Here is a 22,049-nt window from a genome sequence, read left to right as displayed (position 1 = left end):
TACCTGTTATTTTGCTGGTGTCACAAAAGTCAAAAACTCAAATGTGATTTTGAAATGCTTTTAAGACTCTACTTTGAATAATGTGAACATATATATGAACTAATAACTATATCACAAGGATAGGATTATTATTATTATTATTATTACCTGCTAAGTTGGATGAACATGCCATGATCGTGAATTCAGGAGTGTTAGATTTGAGATTTGAATATTGTTCGAGAACATGAATTCAATTGTAGCAGTAAATTAATGGGAAGTTTTGAAAAATCTAAGCTGCTGTTTTATAATTTTGAAAACTAAATATTGCTTAAAACTATCATCATAAACTTATAAACTTAAAATTAATTCATACATAAGTGCGTTTATCACAAATTTTTCTTATGTATATCTACATTTGTTTACTATTTTTTGATTACATTGATTGATTGTGTATTATTATTTATTGTGATAATATTTTTTTTTTACTATTCAAAGTTCCTTAGATGCAATTGAATAGTAGTGTGCTCATACATTTTTTTTTACATTTTATGTTAATAATAGACTTACAACACAAGTATGGGGAGCGTTCACAAAAATTCAACAAAGAGTTCTGTTGAATTTGATGATTTGAGTTTTGAGTATAGTGGTTCTAGTGAAGAAAATGATATAAATATATCTCAAAAGAAGGGTACAATTGATGAAGCTATGAAAATGGTCGATCGTGGAGATGGATTTGGTGAAGTTGAGAAGAAGTTAACTGAGTTGACCAGGGATGACATTTGGGGTATTGAGCATGATAGTGTAGAGCAGTGTGTTCAATTCTACAAAAATTATGCCAAAGTACATGGTTTTGTTGCAAGGTGTGATGAAAAGGGTTATGATTTCAACGGCAACCTTAACATGAGACAAATGGTTTGTAATAGAGAGGGTACACGGAGAAAGAAGTATCTGGAGATGGAGAATAGGAAAAGAGACCACAGGCCGATAACACGTGTAATGTGTCAAGCGAGAATTAGATTTCACTATGATATGAAATTGAGGAAGTGGAAAGTCACTGCATTTGAAGAGACTCACAATCATGACCTCATCCCACCTAAATATATACAATTTGTCCCCGCATATCGCGTAATGACCGAGGCCGACAAAGCGCAAGCCAACAGTTTGCATGATTATGGTGTGAGAACTTGCCATATAATGGGGTTCATGTTAAAGCAAAAGGGAGGACCTGGAAAAATTGGTTTTACAAAGAAGGATTTGTATAATCATTTCGACAAATCAAAGCGTGCTAAAGTGAAAGATGGTGATGCATATGCAGCATTGAGTTACTTGATTTCTAAGGCCGATGAGGATCCATTGTTGCAAGGGAAATTTACTCTGAAAGATAATAATCTTGAAAATTTAGTATGGGCTGACGGAGCTAGCATAATCAATTATCAATGTTTTAGTGATGTACTAGCATTTGACACAACATACCAGAAGAATAAATATAACAAGCCATTGGTTGTCTTCTCAGGAACTAACCATCACGGGCAGACATGCATATTTGGTTGTGGCTTGCTAGCAGATGAGAAGCATGAGACATATGTATTAGTTTTGAAGATGTTTCTTGAAATAATGGGTAATAAACATCCAATAGCAGTGGTGACAGATGGTGATCTTGCAATGAGAGGAGAAATTAGAGAGGTGATGCCAAATGCAACGCACCGACTTTGTGCATGGCATTTACATCGCAACGCGTGTGAAGCTATCAAAAATTCTGAGTTTCTTCATGGATTGAAGCACCTCATGTACGGGAATTTTTTTCCGGATGAGTTTGAAGATAAATGGCATCGCTTGGTATCAAAATTCAAGCTTTCTGAAAATGAATGGGTGAAAAAAACATACGAGATCAAAAGGATGTGGGCTTCCGCATATTTGAACGACACGTTTTTTGGTCGAATTAGGACTACGTCACAATGTGAAGGAATTCATTCGTTGATAAAGCACTATATTGGTAAAAAATGTTATCTTTTGGATTTGATGCATAATCTTAACGAGGCAGTGAGGCAATATCGGACAAATGAGCTATTATCTGATTTTAAGTCATTGTTCTCAAGTCCAGTTTTAACTACATGTTTCGAAGACATCGAAAAGGAAGCAGCCAATATTTTTACCCACAATATGTTTAAAGAGGTAAGAAATGAGATACTAGAAGCGAGTAAACAAAACGTTGTCAGCCATTCAATTGACGGTAACAAAATTGAGGTGAGAATGAACAAATATCAAGAGCCGGCTATTGAATATAAGGTTCGGTATGATAGAAGCACTAACAACTTTGCTTGTGATTGTCGATTATTTGAGAGCCGTGGTATCCCTTGTTCCCATATTTTTTGTACTATGAGACATGACCATATTAGCACTATTTCTAATACTCTTATTCACAAGAGGTGGACGAAAGATGCTAAAAAAGAATACATTAGTTCACTTACTGCCGAGGATATTGAATCTGAAAAGATTGCTGGTGTTAGGTACGGTGCTCTAGCGACGCTTTGTTTTTCACTATGTGATAAAGCATCGAAACATCGAGATGACTTCATAGAAATCAGAGAAGACATTTTTGGATTGATTATGAAACTCCATAAAAGACACAATCCAAATAACAAGCTTCCTTCTACCGCCAACTTGGTAGGTGACCCAAGTGTTGTGAAGACAAAAGGAGCCCCACGACAAACAACCAAGACTGCTAAGGCCCGTAAGTGTTCGCATTGTAAACGGATTGGTCATACGGTTCGTAGGTGTCCAAAACTATATGGTGGAGAATGCTCACTAAGTTCGAACGAAGATAAATTGAATACTGACATTGACCAATCAAGTACAGAATCAAATGGTGTTACGGTAATATCTATTATTAATTTTTCTTTGTTTAGGGTACATTCTTTTCTGTACTACTTATTACTTTTAAAATTTATGTGTTGTTGGAATATATTGTATTACAGGATATGTCTGATGAGGAAACAATACACCAATGTAACGAAAAACGTAGTGATTTATTTGAAAATATCCAGAAAAAAGTGAACAGGCCTCATGTCCAATCTACAGAAGTTCAAAGCAACCAGTACAATGATAACAGAACAGAAAAGCCTACTGCACAAACAAAAATAAATGCACCTGAAGCTGCTTTTGCGGTATATAACTGTGTATTATAATATAATTTGAACTGCTAGAGATTTTTTAATAGTTTTTATAATTTTGCATGTAGGACACAAAGAAGGATAGAATTTCAAGTGTCGAAAAGAGTAAGAAAAGAAAGCGGTTAGATAATAATCGCATCGAAAAGGTTAGTTTGCCATGTTGTATTATCGTGTATTGATTCAATAATGTATAAAAAATGTTTTTAATAATTTATTTTTTTATATGTATTTAACAGGGTAGAAAACCAAATGATGCAGATCATCAAGAAGTTCCCCCCAAAATTGGAACTTATGGTGCTATATCCTCTACAAAGGGTATTGAGAATTTTCAATGGATGAATGGATTACCTATGTACCCCAATTTTAATGGATATCCCATGCCACCTTTTTATTCATACAGTGGAGGTGGAACACCCATGTTTCAGATAAATCCATCACAAGCTAATGTACCAAATTACTACTATTATTGGAATGCAAGAGTTCAAGATTTGAAGAAGAAGAAGAATTAATGCATTCGTCATGGATTATAAGTTGTGACTTGTGTTCGCTATGGAAGTGTATTACTGTATTCCAAACAAATTTTATGTGTAAGATTCTGGATTTACGAAAATTAAATAATACGTTATTTTACGATTTATTCTATTTAATCAAGAATATATTTTCGGAGATTTTTACATAAAATGCGAGTAATTTCTTAATTATAATTTAAAGTTCTAGTAATTTAGAAATAATGAATATTTGATATAACGTATTTTGAATATTTAGTTTCGAACTTATTTTATAAACAAAGAAAAATTTATTTATTTATCTATAATTTTAAAATAGACTATTTAATTAAAAATAATTTGTAAAAAAATATATATAATATCCTTAAAATTAATTTTATTGACTAAGTTTAGTTTTCAATTCATATTCCAATTCAATCTGTAAATTCCCAATTCAAACCCTAATTTCACCAACCTTAACCCCTATTACTCAACTCACACACACGTAACCCCCAGCTGCCACTCACTCACCACCGCTATTCCCCTTTCCCTCTTACCCACACCCATACAAGACACACACATACACTAATAGTGGAAAGATGAAAGAAAGAGAGGGGAAGTCTGAGAAAAGGAAAACAGAGGAAGAGAGCTTTCGAAAAAGAAGGAGGAAGGAGGGTGAAGCTGCTGCTGTGCCGTCGCGTCCAGCTCGCCATCGCCCGTCGCCGCACCGCGTCACCGTCGAGAGTAGAAACGCGAGAGAGGAACGCGAGCCCATGGCCGAGGAGGGAAGCCCACTGCTGCGACGCCGGAGATTCGGGTCAGGGCCGAGAAGGGGGACAACGCCGCTGAGGTAAGGAGCTCAACGCCATCGCCAAGGCTCTGTCATCGCCGCCACGCCGTGACCCCGTTGCCACTACCGAAGGCTCTAGTGATAGCCGCCGTTGTCTGTTGCATGTGCGAAAAGGAGAGAGGGGACTTGAGTACAAGGAAAGGAGTCGTGTGAGGCTGGTGCCGAGAGACAGAGGGCTGTTCAGCCGCCACCGCTGCTGCATCGTCAACGTTGCGGTTTCAGTAAAAAAAGGGGATGCCGTCGACGTACCTCTGATATGGTCTAGGTCCCTTCCTCTAATTTGCTCTTTTTCCATTCTTGCTCTGCTGCTATTTTATTTGTTACCCTATTCTCGTTTTATTTCGTTTCAGCCCATATAGCTATGATTTTTGATAATGTTACTGCTGTTGCTACTGCTGGTTCTAAGCAGCTGCAGCTGTGAATTTAGAGAAAGTGGGTTTGTCGTGTTTAAATTCTGCGGTTTCGCCTAACTGAGGTACGAGATTTTTTTTAAAAATAAAGGTTTTAAATTATGAATGCCAATAAAATTAAATGAGTAATTGTAAATAGTTTATGGTTGCTTCTGTGAATAATTCTTGGAATTGAGTTGAATCATAGCTGTGATTGATGATGTTGTGTATTTTGAAGTTATACTTGCTGTTAGTACTTGTTGATGATGATTTTGAGTATGGAATATTGAGATGGCTGCTGGAAATATATTTGATGAATCATAACTTGAGATGCTAAAGAATGGATGAGGTGATAATATGGTTATGTTGCACCTATGATGTGAAATTGTGATATATTGAATTAAGAGTTCTTGGGCAACTTCGTTAAGTCAAAAGAAGGTTAGAAATGTGGTTTTAGATGATTCCTAGGCTTAAATATATGATTTGGTATGTGAGGTTGTTAGAAATATTTTGTGCAGAATTTAGCAGAAAGCTGCTTAACTGGCAGCAGAACGAATGACTTTTTGGGAGCAGTCCAGACCTAATTTTTAGATGAAAGTATTTTTCTGTAAAATTTTAGTGTGTCTTGGATATTTCATAAAAATTTCAGGGAATTTGGTCAAGTGGTTTGGAAGATATGATTTTTTGAATTTTAGTGGTCGCTGCAGATTTTTCTGCTTTTCTGGTTCTGCAGTACCAACTTCCAAACGCTATAACTTTTAATTTAAATAGAATTTTGAGTTCATTTTAAAAGAATTTTAAAGATCTATCACTCTATTTTAAGTGAGTACAAATTTCATGTTCATATCAATTTTGAGGACTTAGATAAATCCCTTGGAAGGTCGGTTGTTTGCTGGAAACTTTGAACTGGTTTATGAAAACAGGGTTCCACTTCCAATTGATAGTTACAAGATTTTTAAAAAACCTTTTCAGAGATACAGACAGGATGGCTAATCAAAAAGCTATGGACGAATAGAGGGCTTGTTTGGCTAGTTGCTTCTGGGTTTATTTTCCCTCGCCCTTGATGTTGTAAAGTGTTATTTTTTTACAAAGGGGTAGGTTGTATTTAAGTCTTGTATGAATAATTATTATGTAATCGAAAAGCCCTTTGCATATGGCAGCTAGTGCAATTGCATGTTGAAAAACATGTTCAATGAAAATTTTTTGGACATAAATAATAGATTTTTATGATTGAATCCATATCTTATCTATCAATACGATAATTTTTATTTTGATTTGTGGTTTACCACTAAAAATAAAGTTGTTTATTTTCATAATATAAGTGAAATAGTAAAAACTTAGAGATGGTCATATGAAGAAGACAAAGAAATGCTTAAAAAATGTGATTAATCCCATGGCGAGAAAGCCTTCAATAATTAATTCACAATAAACTAAAAACATGAAAAAGAATCATTACAGTTTACAAATTCCTAACAAATAATATATTTTATTAGTGAGGATTAAAAATACAACTTTGTATGATATAACATAAAAGTAATAAAACCAGGAATGTTCGCCATGTGGGTAAAGTTTTAAAGAGGATTGATGTAAATTATATTACAAATTTTATGTGCTTAATATCTTTTATTATTGCTGTAATTATTAATTATTGTTTTAAAATACTATGATACTTGGAATTCTGGCCGTTTAAACGTAAAGTAAAATTATTTCTTAATCATTTAATTATATTTAATAGACTATTATTTTTTAATTAGACGGTATAAAAAATGTATGCTGAATACCCTATTCACAATTAAATGAAGAGGATGCAGAAGTAACTTTTGGACGCCTCTTCTCATCCTATAGTATGTTTTCTATCTTTAACTCATTCTTTTCATCTTCCGTCTTTCACCCCATAGTAAATTTTCCATCTTGTAATCACTCCTTTCATCTTCCGTCTTTCCTTTTTCTTGTTACAGAAATATGAGAAGTCAGGCTTTATGAAAAATTACTTCAGAAATAATTAATGTGAAATCCATATACATGATGACCTTTGATGTATCCAGTTTCCAAATTTCCTATAAATGGATAAAATTATTTCCAGTTATCACCGTGGAATTCGAATGTCTTACAGTCATATATGCGTGTTGCTTTTTCTACTTGTAATTATGTCTTCAAGAGGAACTAACAACTCCATTTCAAAAATAGTCATAGCCGAAAGCAATCACACACCTCAATCACCATCTGATGACATTGGAGAAAACCTTGGCAGCGCTCAACAAAAATCAAATGTAACAAAAGCACAAGTGAAGAACACTCTGATGGAGGCCATCGAAATTTCGTCTAGGTTGGAATACACTTCAATTGATTCTATGAATTTTAAATTTTTTTTCCGTATTTTTCTTAAGAATTTTGATATTTACTTATTTATTCATAATGGTTTTCAGTCTCAATGAGGGCGTCAATATGGTAGAAAATAAGGAGGAATTAAAATCTAAAGTAGTGGATGTGCCAGGTGAAACCATCTTTAACAAGGTGATCTTCAATCTCTTCTGAGATTGTTATGTTGAATCCACTAAGTATTGGTCGGTCTTCAATTAATTCATCGGACAATTAGTTGATTAAACGTCTATAGCATTTCGTGGAATACTAATGTAATCATTTTCTTATGACTTTCCAAATATTTTGTAGGAGAATAAAGGTGAAAAATATGATGCGCTCAACTCACAAATCATAAAGATGCAAGAAGTTGTCACTAACTTGCAAAACATGGCCTCTGTCAATCAATCTATGATGCCAATGATGCCTTACTTTCACCCCATGCCGTCACAATTTTATAATCATTTGGGAGGATTTAACCCAAGCTCACCTCCTTATCCATCGCTTTCAATGCCAATGACCATGTCTCCATATGCAAGTCCCTTTGAAAACCTTTCTTCTGAGCAAGCCATGACAGACACGATAATAAACAAGTTGGCCACTCCCCCGGTTAAAAAACCTTCTTTTGAGAGAAAAAAATCTTTTCTCGGTGTGAAGAAGACTAATCCTAAAATTTCTAGAGCCCAGTCATCCAACAAAATACATGGTAAACAATTTTGTGTAGCAGATACTCCATCAACTGATGTTGTCAAATCATTGCTGAGTAACGCATCTCCTACTGGTTATCATATAAATCAGAGGATGCCAGGGTTTACAAAACTCCAACCGAGAAATCTTGGGGTTGAAGCTCCATTTGTGAGTGTCAATTGCTTAAGTTTTATTCGTCCAAACACTTTTGAAGATTTTCTAATTCTTGAGTTATTTTAAATTTTGAGGCTTAATTTTTGTTACCTTTTATTTTTCTTAATAGTGGCTACCAGTATTGTTTGCACCGCCAACTACCATGGAATTAGATGACACTGAAATCATGGTTGCAACCTACGTATTTGGAACAAATAAAGATAATGAGTTTGGGAGGTAACTTATTTTGAAAAAATATTATCTTTATACTTTGTCATCTTACGATCGTATTAGAAGAACAATGCTAAATTATTTTTTTTATATTTAATCAAATTGTAGGCAAGAGATATTAGCAAAAGGATGCAAATTTGATGCAACCAGAGATTCTTTTTTTAACTTAATTCCAAAGGGTTGGATTGACCAAACTGTAAGTTATTTTAGTTGATTTAATTTTGGATATCAATTCAATATCATGATTATTATCATTATCTAACCATGTCTAATATGCATTTAGATACTGGACGTATATGCTCATATGCTAAATGATGAGGAGAAGACTACTTCCAGAGTTTTAAGACATTGGTATATGCCCACAGTCTTTTCGGTAAGCCACGTGTAATTTATAATAAATTTTTTTAATCAACATTTCAGTAATTGTTAATATTTGTCACACTTGCTTGTATAACGTAATATAAGTGCTCCAAATGCTTATATTATATAAATAAATTGAAATTTTTGCACCAAAAGAAATATATAATTTTCATCCTCATTCTGTGCAATATTTATATGTAATATTAGTTTGGCAATTTAACATTGACAAAATTATATTCTTCTCATTGTATAGCAAATGGCATTGTCGGGAACTATCCCAAGTAGTCAAGTTCGAGAGGATTATAAAGAGGCATTTATGGGTAAAGTGGAAGTCCTTAGAAAGGTAAAATCATATGATATAATTTCATCTCTACTAAATAAAAATCTGTTCCTTTATTTGTTATGCATGCTTAATAAAGAAAATAATTATCTTTGGTTTGACAACTTTTTTCATCAACATGTAAAGTGTTAAATCTTGTGATAATAAGTTTGTTTTGGATTATAGGTATTATGACTATATGAGACTTCACATTGAAGTCACTCCCGTGATAGAAACTTTAATACTCTTCATAAATAGAATTATATTTTTAAACCATCACACTCAAAACATAATAATTATTTCTTGTATATATGTACAGATTTATGTGCCTGTTAATGAAGATAATCTTCATTGGTATCTTGTTATCTTCGACATGAATCAATGTCAAGTAATTTTGTTGGATTCCAACCCAGATCCTAAGAAGAAAGCAAGTAAAATATTCAGCATTAAGCAATTGGTATATCATTCCTGTATTCAAACATTTATGGCATCAATTTTACATCTTTAATTATACTATTTTTACCATTTATAAAAACACTAATTCAATGTTAACCACGTATTAGGCTTTGTACCTTGAAGGGATGCTTCAACATGACTCTTTCTATGACTTTGAGAGTACAATTAGGCCTAAGGTGTCTGAGTTTCCCATTTTGGAAGCTCTCGGAATAGGAAGACAAAGAAATGACTCGTAATTTTCTAGCTCTTTATTTGGTTTGTCAAGCAATCTTTTTCCTTTTGTCACATTGTCTAACTGGTACTTTTTTTTCCATATAAAATTTAACATAGCTTTGATTGCGGTATTTGGGTAGCAACTTGGATGAAGAACTACATTTGGATTGATGATTACAACATTTATGTAAGTTACAATACATGATAAATTTCTAATTGTTTAATTTCTAATTACATAAGTGTGACTTACTAGTGGTTTTATGATTTGAAGGTTGATGATGCAACTAGGATGCGCATTGCAATAGATTTGATCATGAAGTCATACAATCTGAAAAAAAATACCATTATCAAGGCTGCTAAGAAGAACTACAAAAAAATTGAGAAAAAGAACAAGAATTTAGTTAAAAAATAAGAGTATATGTTACTTCTGATTGCATCAGTTGGAAAAATTCTAAATAAATTATGTTAACTATAAATGATATAAATAAGTCATTTTGGTGCTAGTACTTTTGTAATGAGACTTTTTTTGTGGTAGCTATCTATTGTTATAGAATCTTTCTATATAAATTAAAATCTATAACAATCCTATATATTTATATTTTGGAATATTGAATTTTCTTTATTTTTGTAAGAATGGATTTTGTTATGACAGATTTTTTTTATAGAATGTTTCAACCATTTTTATCATTCAAAGAAATTTTTACTGATTAAAGACTATAAAAATCAACAACAAATAAGGGTATGTTTACAAATTTTTAATGTATATATCACTTTAAATTTATGGTAAATTTGTGTACCAATTTTTATTGATTGGTTAAGCTGCTCGAAATGAACATCACATCTATATAATCAAGTATAAACTAATAAATCATAAACAGGAGATTATAATCATTAATACCAGAAATTTTATATGAGCTATAACCTGTATCTATGTTGTACGATTATTAAGAATTATTACTATTAATTTTTTTTCTACTACTCTTTGAAGTACGCTTTGTTTCTGTAATTCTAAATTAATGCTATCGAAGGAGAAAAAATTGGAAAAACAAAATCAAATGGAACTGGGGACAACGGATATGTTTATGCATTCAATGAATTGGTTATTCCATCAATCCAGAAGTTTGGACCTGATATGATTGTTTTGACAATTGGACTAGACTCCAGTGCAGTAAGTTCTATTTTTCATTTTCTTTAGGTTCATGATTTATAGTTTTATACTCTTGCCATAGTTAGCATTTTCACCTATTTTTAACCCCTCAACCAAATATACCTTTAGAAATTATCTGTTTCATTTGAATCACAAAAAAGATTGTTCTCATCAATTACAGCAGAAGTAAAGTCAGTTTTCTTTCACAATTGAATCCTTTAATTAAGATATTAAAAAAATACTTCTTGTGTAAAATTTCTTTCTACAGACTTCAATTAAATGGAACATGACAATGTTAACAGTAGTCAAATCACATTATCTTTACTTTTTCCCTCATTATCTAACAATAAAGAATCTTTACTTACTTTATGTGCCTCAGTTTGATCCAAATGGAAGGCAATGCTTAACAATAGAGGGTTATAGAAAAATTGGGAAGATTGTTTATGATCTTGCAAAACAGCACAGTGATGGACGCCTTGTAATTGTTCAAGAAGGTGGATACCATGTTACATATTCAGCATACTGTTTACATGCATTTCTGGAGAGTGTTCTCAGCCTAGCATCATTGCCTCCATTGCCAGATCCTATTGTTTATTACCCTGAGGATGAACCATAGGATGAACCATAAACACTAATAATCAGAAAACAAACATCAATCTGCCATTAACCTATGTATGTTACACAGTCAAGAATCAACAATTCAACATCATTAATCAGATTCATAAACAGATATAACATAAACATCATTAATATTATTTTTTTAAGTGTATTTAATTCTTTTTTTTTTTTGGTATTTTTTATATAATAAATTTTTATTGTACTCTATTTTATTATGTTATAATTTTTTATTATGTTATAACAAAAATGAATATTTATTTATGAAATTAAAAATCACATAAAAATTGACAACTTTTTAAATATTTTTTATAGTAAAATATAATATTTATTTATTAAATTAAAAAATATTTAAAATAAAATATTTTAGTACTCTCTTTAAGTACTCTTAATTTTATTTTTATTATTATTTTAGATTCTAATTTTTTACAACTTATATTTTGATTATTATTTATAATTAATTTTTTATTTAATTTATCATTTCTAATTGGAATAATAAAACATATTATAAAAAATTAAAATAGTAAATAATGCACAAAAATTAGAATAATTGTTTTAATATTCTCAGTATTTATTTAGAAAAAATTTTGGAAAAACCAATAATAACTAGCAACAAACCTAAACGTGCGTTGAGTAAAGTAAACGCAGAAGCTATAATTTCTTGCTTCTAGTGAACGAGCTTTTAAGATAATATTGAAACGCACTTTTATCCTCTTCAACGTGTTTCACAAACACACCCTAAGTCATCCCAGCAGAGTTTGATACTATATTACTCCGTCTCCAAATAACAAACTAAGAGTGCCTAAACAAATCATATAGAATATAGATTAATAAATTTTTTTTCTTACATTTTGTTGATTTTTTTCCTATTCTTAGATTCTTGCACAAACACCAGAATTGAACATTGCTATATAGTTTCTGGAGATGACTGTGTAGCAGTGAAGAGTGGCTGGGATGAATATGGCATAAAGTTTGGTATGCCAACAAAACAACCATAAACACTGATAATCAGAAAACAAACATCAATCTGCCATTAACCTATGTATGTTACACAGCCAAGAATCAACAATCCAACATCATTAATCAGATTCATAAATAGATATAACATAAACATCATCAATCTGCCATTAACAACATAACATAAACAGATTTATAATCAACAATTCAACATCATTAATCAGTTACTCACTCGCTTAATTAAATTAAAATCCACTTGAATAACAAAAAACACAGAGATAATGGGTTTCACACTTTCACTTCACCAACGCAGAGAAGTGAGGAGATACCAACCTGTTCGAGCACGGCGAAGCAAACTCTGGCGAAGGGGAGGCAGCAGTGACGGAGAGGAAGCACCGACAGAGCAAGGAGCTGCGATGAAGAAGACGACCTGCGAGGCTGCGAGCCAAAACGCGACGTGCAGGGAGGTCGTCGGAGCCGCACCGTGTCCGGCGAGATGAAGACGACGAGACGGCCGGCGGAGTTGGAGCCTGGAGGGGTTGTTGGCTTGCTGCCTTGGTGCCGTTGAGGAGATTAGGGTTAGGGGGAATTGGTGCCGTTGAAGGGATTGGGATTAGGGAAGAAGAGGAAAACCAATTTTTTCTTTTTCTTTTTTTTTTTAATTTATTTAAAGTTTACCATGTATGATGATTTGATTTAACCAGAGTTAAAACGTATGTAGAGTGTATTAAGTTATGTATATATAAAGTGTATAATACATGTATTAAATTCAATTTTTTTAATTTTTAAAAATTAAAAAATCCTTTGCTGACTGGAATTAATGAATACATTTGTCAAACACTTAATTGGAACATGTAGGAAGGGTATGTAATACCCTCAAACTAGTTGGGTATGGAAGAAATCACCATTTTTTAATTTTTGGGCCAGCAAACAATTAGTATTAGTATTTTTCTATCCTAAACAAAAAAAAGGCCCAAATGCATATAGAGAGCGTGAGTATACGTTCTTACTATACGCTCTTCTTTTTCTTCAAAATTCCACACACACACTCTCTCTAAACTCTTGCAATGCGCCCTCTTTCTTGCTCTCAACGCTAGAGCACACTCAACATGAATCAGCATTTTTAAGCTCGCTGTCTATCCCCAGTAGCGTCTCCAATAGCAGCCACGTTATTCTCTGTAGCAGCATCTCTCAGTTCTCTATACATTTTCCTTCTTGTTGTCCATCATTCTGTATCCATTCAAAACATGTAAAAAAAAACTCATAATGTTGATGTTATTAATTTTGTTTATAGTTTATTATGAATGATGATGATTAAGTGCTGCAAAAGGCATATGATTCATGCAAGGAAGTCAATTAGGTGGTGTTGCTTTCAAAATGGACCAAACAAACGCTTCTCCTCTGCATTCTATTACTATCCGTTTCAACTTTCAAATACATGACTTCGTATCGTTTTAAATAATTAATGGGCTTTTAAGGGAAAAATAAAATAACTTAATTGTTAAGAACATCTATCGTAAATTTTTTGAAAAATATTAAGTAATCAATATTTTCTTTTATATTTGAGTTGGTACTAATAAATTTTCTTCAGTTTTTTCTACTAAAATTATTGATCTCTTAGTTTTTCTAAATTGTTTTACATTATATATGGTGGTGGAAGATAGGAAGTGTAAGTCTCTGGTGGGTAACAAGTGGTATATAGTCCCTTCTAATTTCTAAAAGAAAGATTTAAGTTCCTCTATCTTTACATCGTTTTATGTGATGTAAATATTTTTTTATTAGGTTTTTTATTTATGTTTGTGTTAATAATATATTTCTTAATAATATGTAGTGACTATTTAAAATGAAAAAAAATCCAGATATTAAGATGCTGCGAAGAAGTACTAATACAAAGAAATCTGAAATAGGAACAAGAAGGAAAATGCAGCAGAAAACTCTTGAAAAACTACAATCTTGGATATGCACGCACTTAAAAAGAGATTTTGCACACTTTACTCAGGACACTTTACATTCATTTGAATGAAATTTTGCACACATGAATCAGACAGTTTGCACCCATTTTAATAAGATTTTGTACACCTTATTCAGCACAATTTGCACCCAATGTAATGAAATTTTTGCACACGTGAATCAGACAGTTTGTACCTATTTTAATCAGATTTTGCACACATAAATTTAACCCCACAAAGGAACCAAATGGCATATCATAACGATTGGTTTTATAAGTAGTATCAAACGAAACTACATCACCGAAGTACTCATATGTTGCTCTACTTCGAGTATCAGCCTAAAATATAGTTTTGAGATGCTTGTTTTGATCAAGTTCAACATCAAAATAAAAATCAGAGTTCATATCCTTCATCCGTGTAAAATACTTCAACATCTCCCTAGCATCCATTTCTTCCGTACATTGCGTACCTTTCTGCTGAGATAGTTCCTAACATCTTTTTCCATTAAGTTTATCTTAGAGAACCCCCCCCCCCCCGCTTCACCCACCAACACTTGATATGTTTTGCTTGGTCTCACGCCTGCTTCATCATTCCTCTCAATGACTCGACACATGTGCATACTAATCTCCCTATTATGTGTCAACAATTTTGCCATCTCCGGATTACAAGGTTGTGAATGATCCAAAGACACCTTGGATATAACCCAAAGACCCTCCTTATTCAACCTAATAGAAATCCTTGCGGGGCAATTGTAGTTGGTTCTAGGGTTGGTCTTTTCTATTGGTGAAACTCTAGACTTGCGTTTACTCTCCCTATTGCAAGTGATCATTTGATTCTTAGGAACATTATCTTTACCAACTCTTCGGGTAAACCTTATCTTAGCAACAAAACCAACGTGCTTGGCATAATTCTGATAAAATTGATTTGCGTCATCAATGGTTTCAAAAACACAAGCCAACCTTGGACATATCCTGTAAAAAAGTTAGCATACATCAGATAGTAAAACAAAATCACATTAAAGTAGGTGCAAACTATCTGAATCATATGTGCGAAATCTCATTAAGGTGGATGCAAATTATGCCGAGTGAGGTGTGCAAAATATCATTAAAGTGGGTGCAAACTGTCTGATTCATGTGTGCAAAAAATTCATTACATTGGATGCAAACTGTGCTGAGTAAGGTGTGCAAAATCTGATTAAAGTGGGTGCAAAATGTCTGATTCATGTGTGCAAAATTTTATTCAGATGGATGCAAAGTATCCTGAGTAAAGTGTGCAAAATGTATTGAGTGAAGTATCTCAATTACTCTCAGGTATTGAATCAACAAAACCCTTTTGTGTAACACCTTACCATACAGAGCTTTATGCTTAAGTCGTAAAACAGAGGTAGTGTGGTATTACGACCTTTAAAATAATATATATATATATATATATATATATATATATATATTGAAAGAACATAGTATACGAGGAGCCTTGAAGAATAGGTAAAACAAAATTGCAAAATTAAAAGCGCAATGATCAGAAATAAGGTTAACTTGCGTACGAAGAAAGCTTAAGGTTCATAAACACATATATATACAGAAAACAAGAATAGAGGGTTAAGAGTACAAAATAACAAGCTCCTAACTCAGCCTGCGAAGCTAAGGCTGGCCGGAGAATATTTACATGTATATATATATATATATATATATATATATATATATATATATATATATATATATATATATATATATATATATATATATATATATATATATATATATATATATATAATCCTACAACCCAAAATACATACATGAAATCCTAGCTCTCCAAACATCTCTTAAGAGATACAAAAGTAGAACAAGTCATTAGGAGAGTTCTATATATATGATCATATATAAATAGTACACAAAATAAAATTCCAAAGATCCACTTCGCTGCCGAACTCCAGACGCCTAGCAGGGAGCCTCTCGACCTGCATTTGAAAAATAACAATATCGTATGGGATGAGAACCGGGGGTTCTCAACATGGTAAATGTGCCACATACATAAGATATAAGGTCCTGTAAATGCCAGAGGCAATCCTAGAATACCGACACTCAGATTATAAAACTTAAAGAACTAAAGTAGAAACCATAAGTCAAGGTGGTTTTCTAGGGATTCCTAACTTAACCAAGTCTTAAGCCTAACTAAATTCCTGACTTTTCTGCCTTTCCTCCATTCCTCCAACTCCGGTGAATTTACATAGACAAATAAACAAACAATGGCAGACACAGATAGAATACAAGTAATACAGATAGCAAGTATAACAATTAGCATATTAAAATCATTTAGGCAATCCCAATTAATGCACAAACAAGCAACTCACACAATATGCATATGATGTATGCCTGTCCTATGGCTGTTGATATCAACTATCGGTTACATACATAGCCCGACATGTCCTAGTAGCTAACCGTGGACAGTTCCTCTATACTCGCATCCCCAAGCTCAAAAATAAACCATGGGACGGAACCCAAGCTGACATGGGGGAGACAACATACTAAGCTCAATAATATTCCATGGGAAGAATCCTAAGCTGACACGGGAGAGACAATACCCCAAGCTCAATAATATTCATATATGCATGCCCATAGGGGAATCCGAAGAGTTAAAGTATCCGGTCACATCTTACGTACATGGGGGTCAACGAATGTCTCAATAATAATCAATTATATCTCATGCATATAATTAGAAAAATTTGGGAAAAGAGAAGCTGAGAATGGAAATGGAAGTTCCTTACCGAATTGTGCATCGGGCTTTGTAGAGCTCGACGCCGCGGATGCGTGGCCACAAACACTGTGGCGATCGGAGCTCGGAGTGAGAAGTTATGGAGGATTGAATGGAAGACAAGGGTTTGGAGCCTTCCTTCCCTTCCCTTGTGTTTGCTTCAGCATTTTTGGCTGAATGGTGGGAGAAGATGAACTCTTCTTATGTATATTGGACTGATGGGATAGGCCTTGGGCCCAGTTCGCCCCGCTCGGCCCGTTTGACTTAATCTTGGACTAAATTCTTTAAAATTAGTATCAAAATTCATATTTTAATTAATTATATTTCTTTAAACTATAAAATTTTTTAAGTTTCTAATTTTTTTATTAATAATTAATTATTGGCTAATTAGTTATTAATTTCGCAGGTTTTACATCCTACCCACCTAATTCAAAATTTTGCCCTCAAAATTCAAGTTCACCTATCTGAAAATAGATGCAGTAGTCGTTTCTCCTCTCGAGTTCAAGTTCTTAGGTGTGTCTTTCCATTCCTGTCTCTAATCTATCTTATTACTACAATTGGTCCAATACATCTCGGTTGTAATCCCTTATTCTTAATTGCTCATTGATCCTAATCTGTTTAAGTAACTGTTGAGTACGCGTAACTTTCTTCTTCGAACGATTTAGGTATTTTCTTCTCTTATCTGCACAACTCTCTTTATTTGTCTCTATACCATTAGAACCTCACTCCGAATTTGCCTAGTCTTTCCGTTGTTTCGGCACCCTATCCCTCCGGGGTCATTTTGATACTAAAGTGATTAACGTATAGTGTAATCTTACTATTTCCTAAGGTATGTTCCTGTCAACTCCCTCGATGGATAGTCCTCTCCGATAGGCGGAAAGTAAGTAGGCTTGTCATATGATTCACGATTACTCAACGGCATCAAACCCTTCGATTACGGCTCAAAGTCTTCGTACTGAGGCGTCATCACGATATTTTGATGGTTATGCCTAAGAATTGTGTGTGATGCTAAACTAAGTCCGAAAAGATATAGAGCTCAAAGGTGTTTGAGTTACACAAACAGTACTCGCTAGAAGATAAAAGGATGTCCTATGTGGTGATTGCAGCAAGTCTTAGAGATTAGCAAAAATGCACAAGAAGGGAGTTAAGGTGTACTCCAAAGAGAAGGTTGAATTCCAAGCTTGATGGAAAGGGAATGAAGTGCATCAAGTTAAATAAATCTTAGTTGATGTCAACGGAATGCAAGTTCTCTAAAGAGAGCAATTTCACTCGTAGTAAGCCCCAAGATTCAAGGATTTACATTATTAATCTAGGACAGGATCAAGCTCCTTTCAGAAGAAACGAGATTCACGCAAGTAGGAAAATAGGATTGGGAAGTTGATCAGTTCATTATTCAAGAAGAAATTTAAGATGGACTCCCAGTGTAAGTCTGATGAGTCCATATTTTACGATATATTTTGGTTTGATTTGAGTGGATTTCATCACATAAACCCACATTTATTCATCTAAATATAATGCTTTAGGGATTTCTCCCTAAATTGTGCTTGAAAGCAAAAATATACTCTTTTGTGCTTAATTTAGTCAATTTTAATTCACTTTAATCCCATTTGGTGTCTTGATGTATTTGTTAAGTGATTTCAGGTTTTCAAGGCAAGTATGGGTTGAAGAAGTGAAGAAAGAGCATCAAAAAGGGGAGAAATCATGAAGAAAATGAGATTTGGAAGCTGCTGCAAAGATCGTACGCACAGTGATGCGTGTGTACGCACAACGGTGACTTTGTGCAAGGATGCGTACGCACAGTAGGTCGTGCGTACGCACGCATGCATGCACGTAGGTCATTAATTGCAAATCATTGGGGGCGATTTTTGGGCCTCCAAAACCCAGTCCAACTCATTTTCTGAAGCTATTTAACGCCAAAGTGAAGAGGAATGAAGGGGGCAATTAGGGTTAGATTTTATATGCTTTTCTCTTAGTTTCTAGAGAGAAAAGCTCCCCTCCTTCTCTCTAGAACCTAGGATTTTAGTTTAATTTCCTTGTAATTGCTACTTATAATTCTTGTTTTAATCTAGTTTCTTCTACCTTTCCTTGTTCTATTGTCTTAATTTCCTTGTTTATCTTGTTAATTTCTCATTTTAGTTGTCTTTTACGTTCATGCACACTTTTGTCACTTTAATTTACATTCAATGCAATTTTATGTTTCATGTCATTTATTACTTTATTGAGTTGCTATCTTTATTTTCCTTGCTTAGTAGTTGTAGCATTTATTATTTCTTGTCAATTTACCATGCTTTCTTTACATACCCACCAAATATTTGACAAAATGCTTGGTTAGAATTTTGCTTAGTTTTTCTCACTCTTGGTTGAGAAATTGTGTGGTTTGGGTGAACTTGAGTGGTGGATGTCCATTCTACATTGTGTGAGGGTTGTTAATTAATTTGGTTTCCCTTGACTCTAAGTGACCCACTAGTGTTGACTTAGGACTTAGGGATTGAGATTAATTATGCCTAGTTGACTTATCCTCGATGTAGGGTTGACTAATTGGGATTAATTCACACACAATTATCATTTTTGTGGTCCACAACTAGGATAGAAATCCTTAATCACCCACTTCTTGCCAAGAGTCCTTTTTAGCTTTCAATTTCCATTTTCATTGCCTTTACTTGCCTTCATTTAATTTATTGCATGTTAAGTTACTTTCTTACAATTTAATTTCTTGCCAATTCCTATCATCCAACCCCCATTTCCCTATAGCCAATAATAGACACTTAATTGCAACTCCTAGGGAAGATGACCCGATGTTGAATTACTCTCGGTTTAAATTAGAAAGAAAAAACTACCAAAAGTACCCATGAAGTTTACGAACGCTGATAAAAGTATCCATAAACTAAAGAAATTAACGCTGTACCCATGAAAGATGGGTTCCGTATGACAAAAGTATTCAAATCTTTTTTTTTTTTGTTAATTTTTTAATAAAATTCTTAAAGTACCTTACACTCAACCTCAACTCACTTTTTCAACCTTTCATAACCCAATTTATACCAACTCTTGCCATGGAGTCCAAAACTACTCCTACAACAAACCAGACCGAAATTAATGGTAGTGGTGGTGGTGGTAGAGGATCGGATCTCAATCGATTCACTCATAAGTTTATAATCCATACTCAAACCAAATTAATCAAACACCAAAAAATACTCAAAACATAAAAATTTTCAAATCCATTCATCCAATTTCAATTCACTTTAGCAAAACTAGAAATAGAAAAAGCCATCAACCATAAAAAATCAACAAATTTATTCATCAAATTTGAAATTTATTTCAGCAAAAATAAGAAGTTGAAGTAGCCATCAACTGGATCTTCTGTAAATCAATCTCAGCCTTCATAAAAAATAGAAGCAAATTTAAAAAAAAAATAGAACAGTGTCATTTTAGTAGTAACTAAATCAATTTCTGAAAAGAAGAAAAATAAAATAAAAATGTTTTAAAAAAGAAATACATTTTTCTTTGCCGGCCGACTGTAACATCGTCAATGGCAGAACCTCCATCCACAGTGCCGCCTCCCTTTCTTCTCTGATTTCTCTTTACTGAACCCGCTTTCTACATGCAAGAGTACCACGACCCCTCTCTCTTCTCAAGTGTGCGACGATGGTGTTCTCCTCGGTTGGGTCAGACACGCCACGACGACGTTCTCCTCGGCTGCAACAGGCGCACCATGGCAGCATTCTCCTCAGGTTGGATCACAGGTGTGCGATGAAGGTGTTGTAGTCACCTTAATAGTGAGAGGGAGAAGCAGTGAGAGGAGAAGAGATTGGCGGTAATGGAGTAGGTGGATGGCGGACGGCAATGAGGAGGTAGGAGGAGAGTTTCTATGACTCTGTGAGGGTTTTTGAGGGATAAGTGAAGAGAGAGGAAGAAGAGAAGACAGGGAGTAACGGTAGAATGGGGTTAGGGTGGGGTAGTTTAGGAATTTTATTAAAAAATCAACAAAAAATTAGGATTTGGATACTTTTGTCATACGGAACCCATCTTTCATGGGTATAGTGTTAATTTCCTTAGTTTACGGGTACTTTTGTCAGCGTTCGTAAACTTCATGGGTACTTTTGGTAGTTTTTCCAATTAGAAATATTAAACTTTGATGTTTTTTATTTAATTTGCCGGTTTCGTCTATACTTGCAACATAAGTTATCTTGAGTGGAAAAATCTAAACCGGTGCAAAATTCTCACTCGTCAAAGTCACCAAAAGAAAAACTAGGTTGACTCGCTGAGATTTGTTAATGCACACAAGGTAATCGAGAATGATTCGGTCCTCGCACTAATTCTATTGCTACTTACTTCAACTCTCGACACCCAACTGATTAGCAGTTAAAGGTTAGATCCGCATCATGCCTCATCCTCGTAGTTCACCATCACTGGGTTCTAAATAATAATCTCACACGATCCTCAACACCTCTGATCCCTGATGTTTAGTTCAAATTGTATGCTCAATTTTCCAATCCACTTCTACTATATTCCCTAATGATTGTTCTCCAATAACCTAGTCACTCTATCTAGACTAACCAAATGTCGTTCTATCTCACCGATCGAAAGCCATCAATCAATCGGTCACTTGGAAATTCACAATTCTCAACACTCGGTAATGCGTTATGATGAGTACTACATGTCATTATCATGCAAGGCATTCGAAACGTCAATAACTAGTTTACAATTACCTCTAATAAGAGCATTTGTGCCTTTCGCACCATCCGCTGTCATGGTGTACACTCGTCCTGCCTGCGGAGCTCTTCAAGCTTCTTGACTCCTCTTCTCTGGGAGTTTCCAAGACATATGCCTGGCTTTCCCACGGTAATAACATACACCCCAACTGGCTCTGCACGGAGTATTCGGGTGGTATTTGTCGCACCTCCTACAAGTCGAATCATTGGGTGGAAACTGTGCTTGTTTTCCTTGTCCCATATCCCGGTTATTATTATTGTTGAATCTCCG

At 34.0% G+C, this 22,049-nt stretch overlaps 2 protein-coding genes across 2 annotated transcripts; one reads left to right on the top strand and one right to left on the bottom strand.

Moving 5' to 3' along the window:
• The first annotated feature begins 4,216 nt into the window (after positions 1-4,216).
• LOC107612480 (uncharacterized) lies at positions 4,217-10,151 on the top strand. Its single transcript, XM_088496857.1, has 12 exons — positions 4,217-4,959; positions 7,061-7,199; positions 7,300-7,387; positions 7,544-8,086; positions 8,202-8,308; positions 8,411-8,498; positions 8,586-8,675; positions 8,916-9,005; positions 9,301-9,438; positions 9,545-9,669; positions 9,768-9,837; positions 9,922-10,151. Exons 2-12 carry the CDS (start codon positions 7,174-7,176, stop codon positions 10,060-10,062), a joined length of 1,506 nt encoding a protein of 501 aa, XP_088352983.1. The 5' UTR covers positions 4,217-4,959; positions 7,061-7,173; the 3' UTR covers positions 10,063-10,151.
• Positions 10,152-12,491: 2,340 nt separating this feature from the next.
• LOC148549788 (protein FAR1-RELATED SEQUENCE 5-like) lies at positions 12,492-21,818 on the bottom strand. Its single transcript, XM_088495785.1, has 3 exons — positions 21,724-21,818; positions 14,788-15,289; positions 12,492-12,533 (listed from the first exon to the last, which is right to left on the bottom strand). Exons 1-3 carry the CDS (start codon positions 21,816-21,818, stop codon positions 12,492-12,494), a joined length of 639 nt encoding a protein of 212 aa, XP_088351911.1.
• Positions 21,819-22,049: the final 231 nt, after the last annotated feature.

Source organism: Arachis ipaensis, chromosome B8 (assembly GCF_059453495.1).
Source record: "Arachis ipaensis isolate K30076 ecotype BB chromosome B8, ASM5945349v1, whole genome shotgun sequence".
Lineage (NCBI taxonomy): Eukaryota > Viridiplantae > Streptophyta > Magnoliopsida > Fabales > Fabaceae > Arachis > Arachis ipaensis.
The sequence above is the reverse complement of the archived record's forward strand: the minus strand, read 5'-3'. Positions and strand labels throughout refer to the sequence as shown.

Excerpts from the sequence above, each read along its gene's own strand:
- LOC107612480 (XM_088496857.1), top strand. The coding sequence starts at position 7,174 with ATGGAGGCCATCGAAATTTCGTCTAG. Across the intron at positions 9,670-9,767 it reads GGAAGACAAAGAAATGACTC|CTTTGATTGCGGTATTTGGG; the intron begins GTAATTTTCTAG and ends AATTTAACATAG. Across the intron at positions 9,838-9,921 it reads TTGATGATTACAACATTTAT|GTTGATGATGCAACTAGGAT; the intron begins GTAAGTTACAAT and ends TATGATTTGAAG.
- LOC148549788 (XM_088495785.1), bottom strand. The coding sequence starts at position 21,818 with ATGACAGCGGATGGTGCGAAAGGCACAAATGCTCTTATTAGAGGTAAT. Across the intron at positions 15,290-21,723 it reads GCCTTGCATGATAATGACAT|GATATGTCCAAGGTTGGCTT; the intron begins GTAGTACTCATC and ends ACTTTTTTACAG. Across the intron at positions 12,534-14,787 it reads GGAACTATCTCAGCAGAAAG|ATTGATGATGTTTATGTTAT; the intron begins GTACGCAATGTA and ends TGTTAATGGCAG.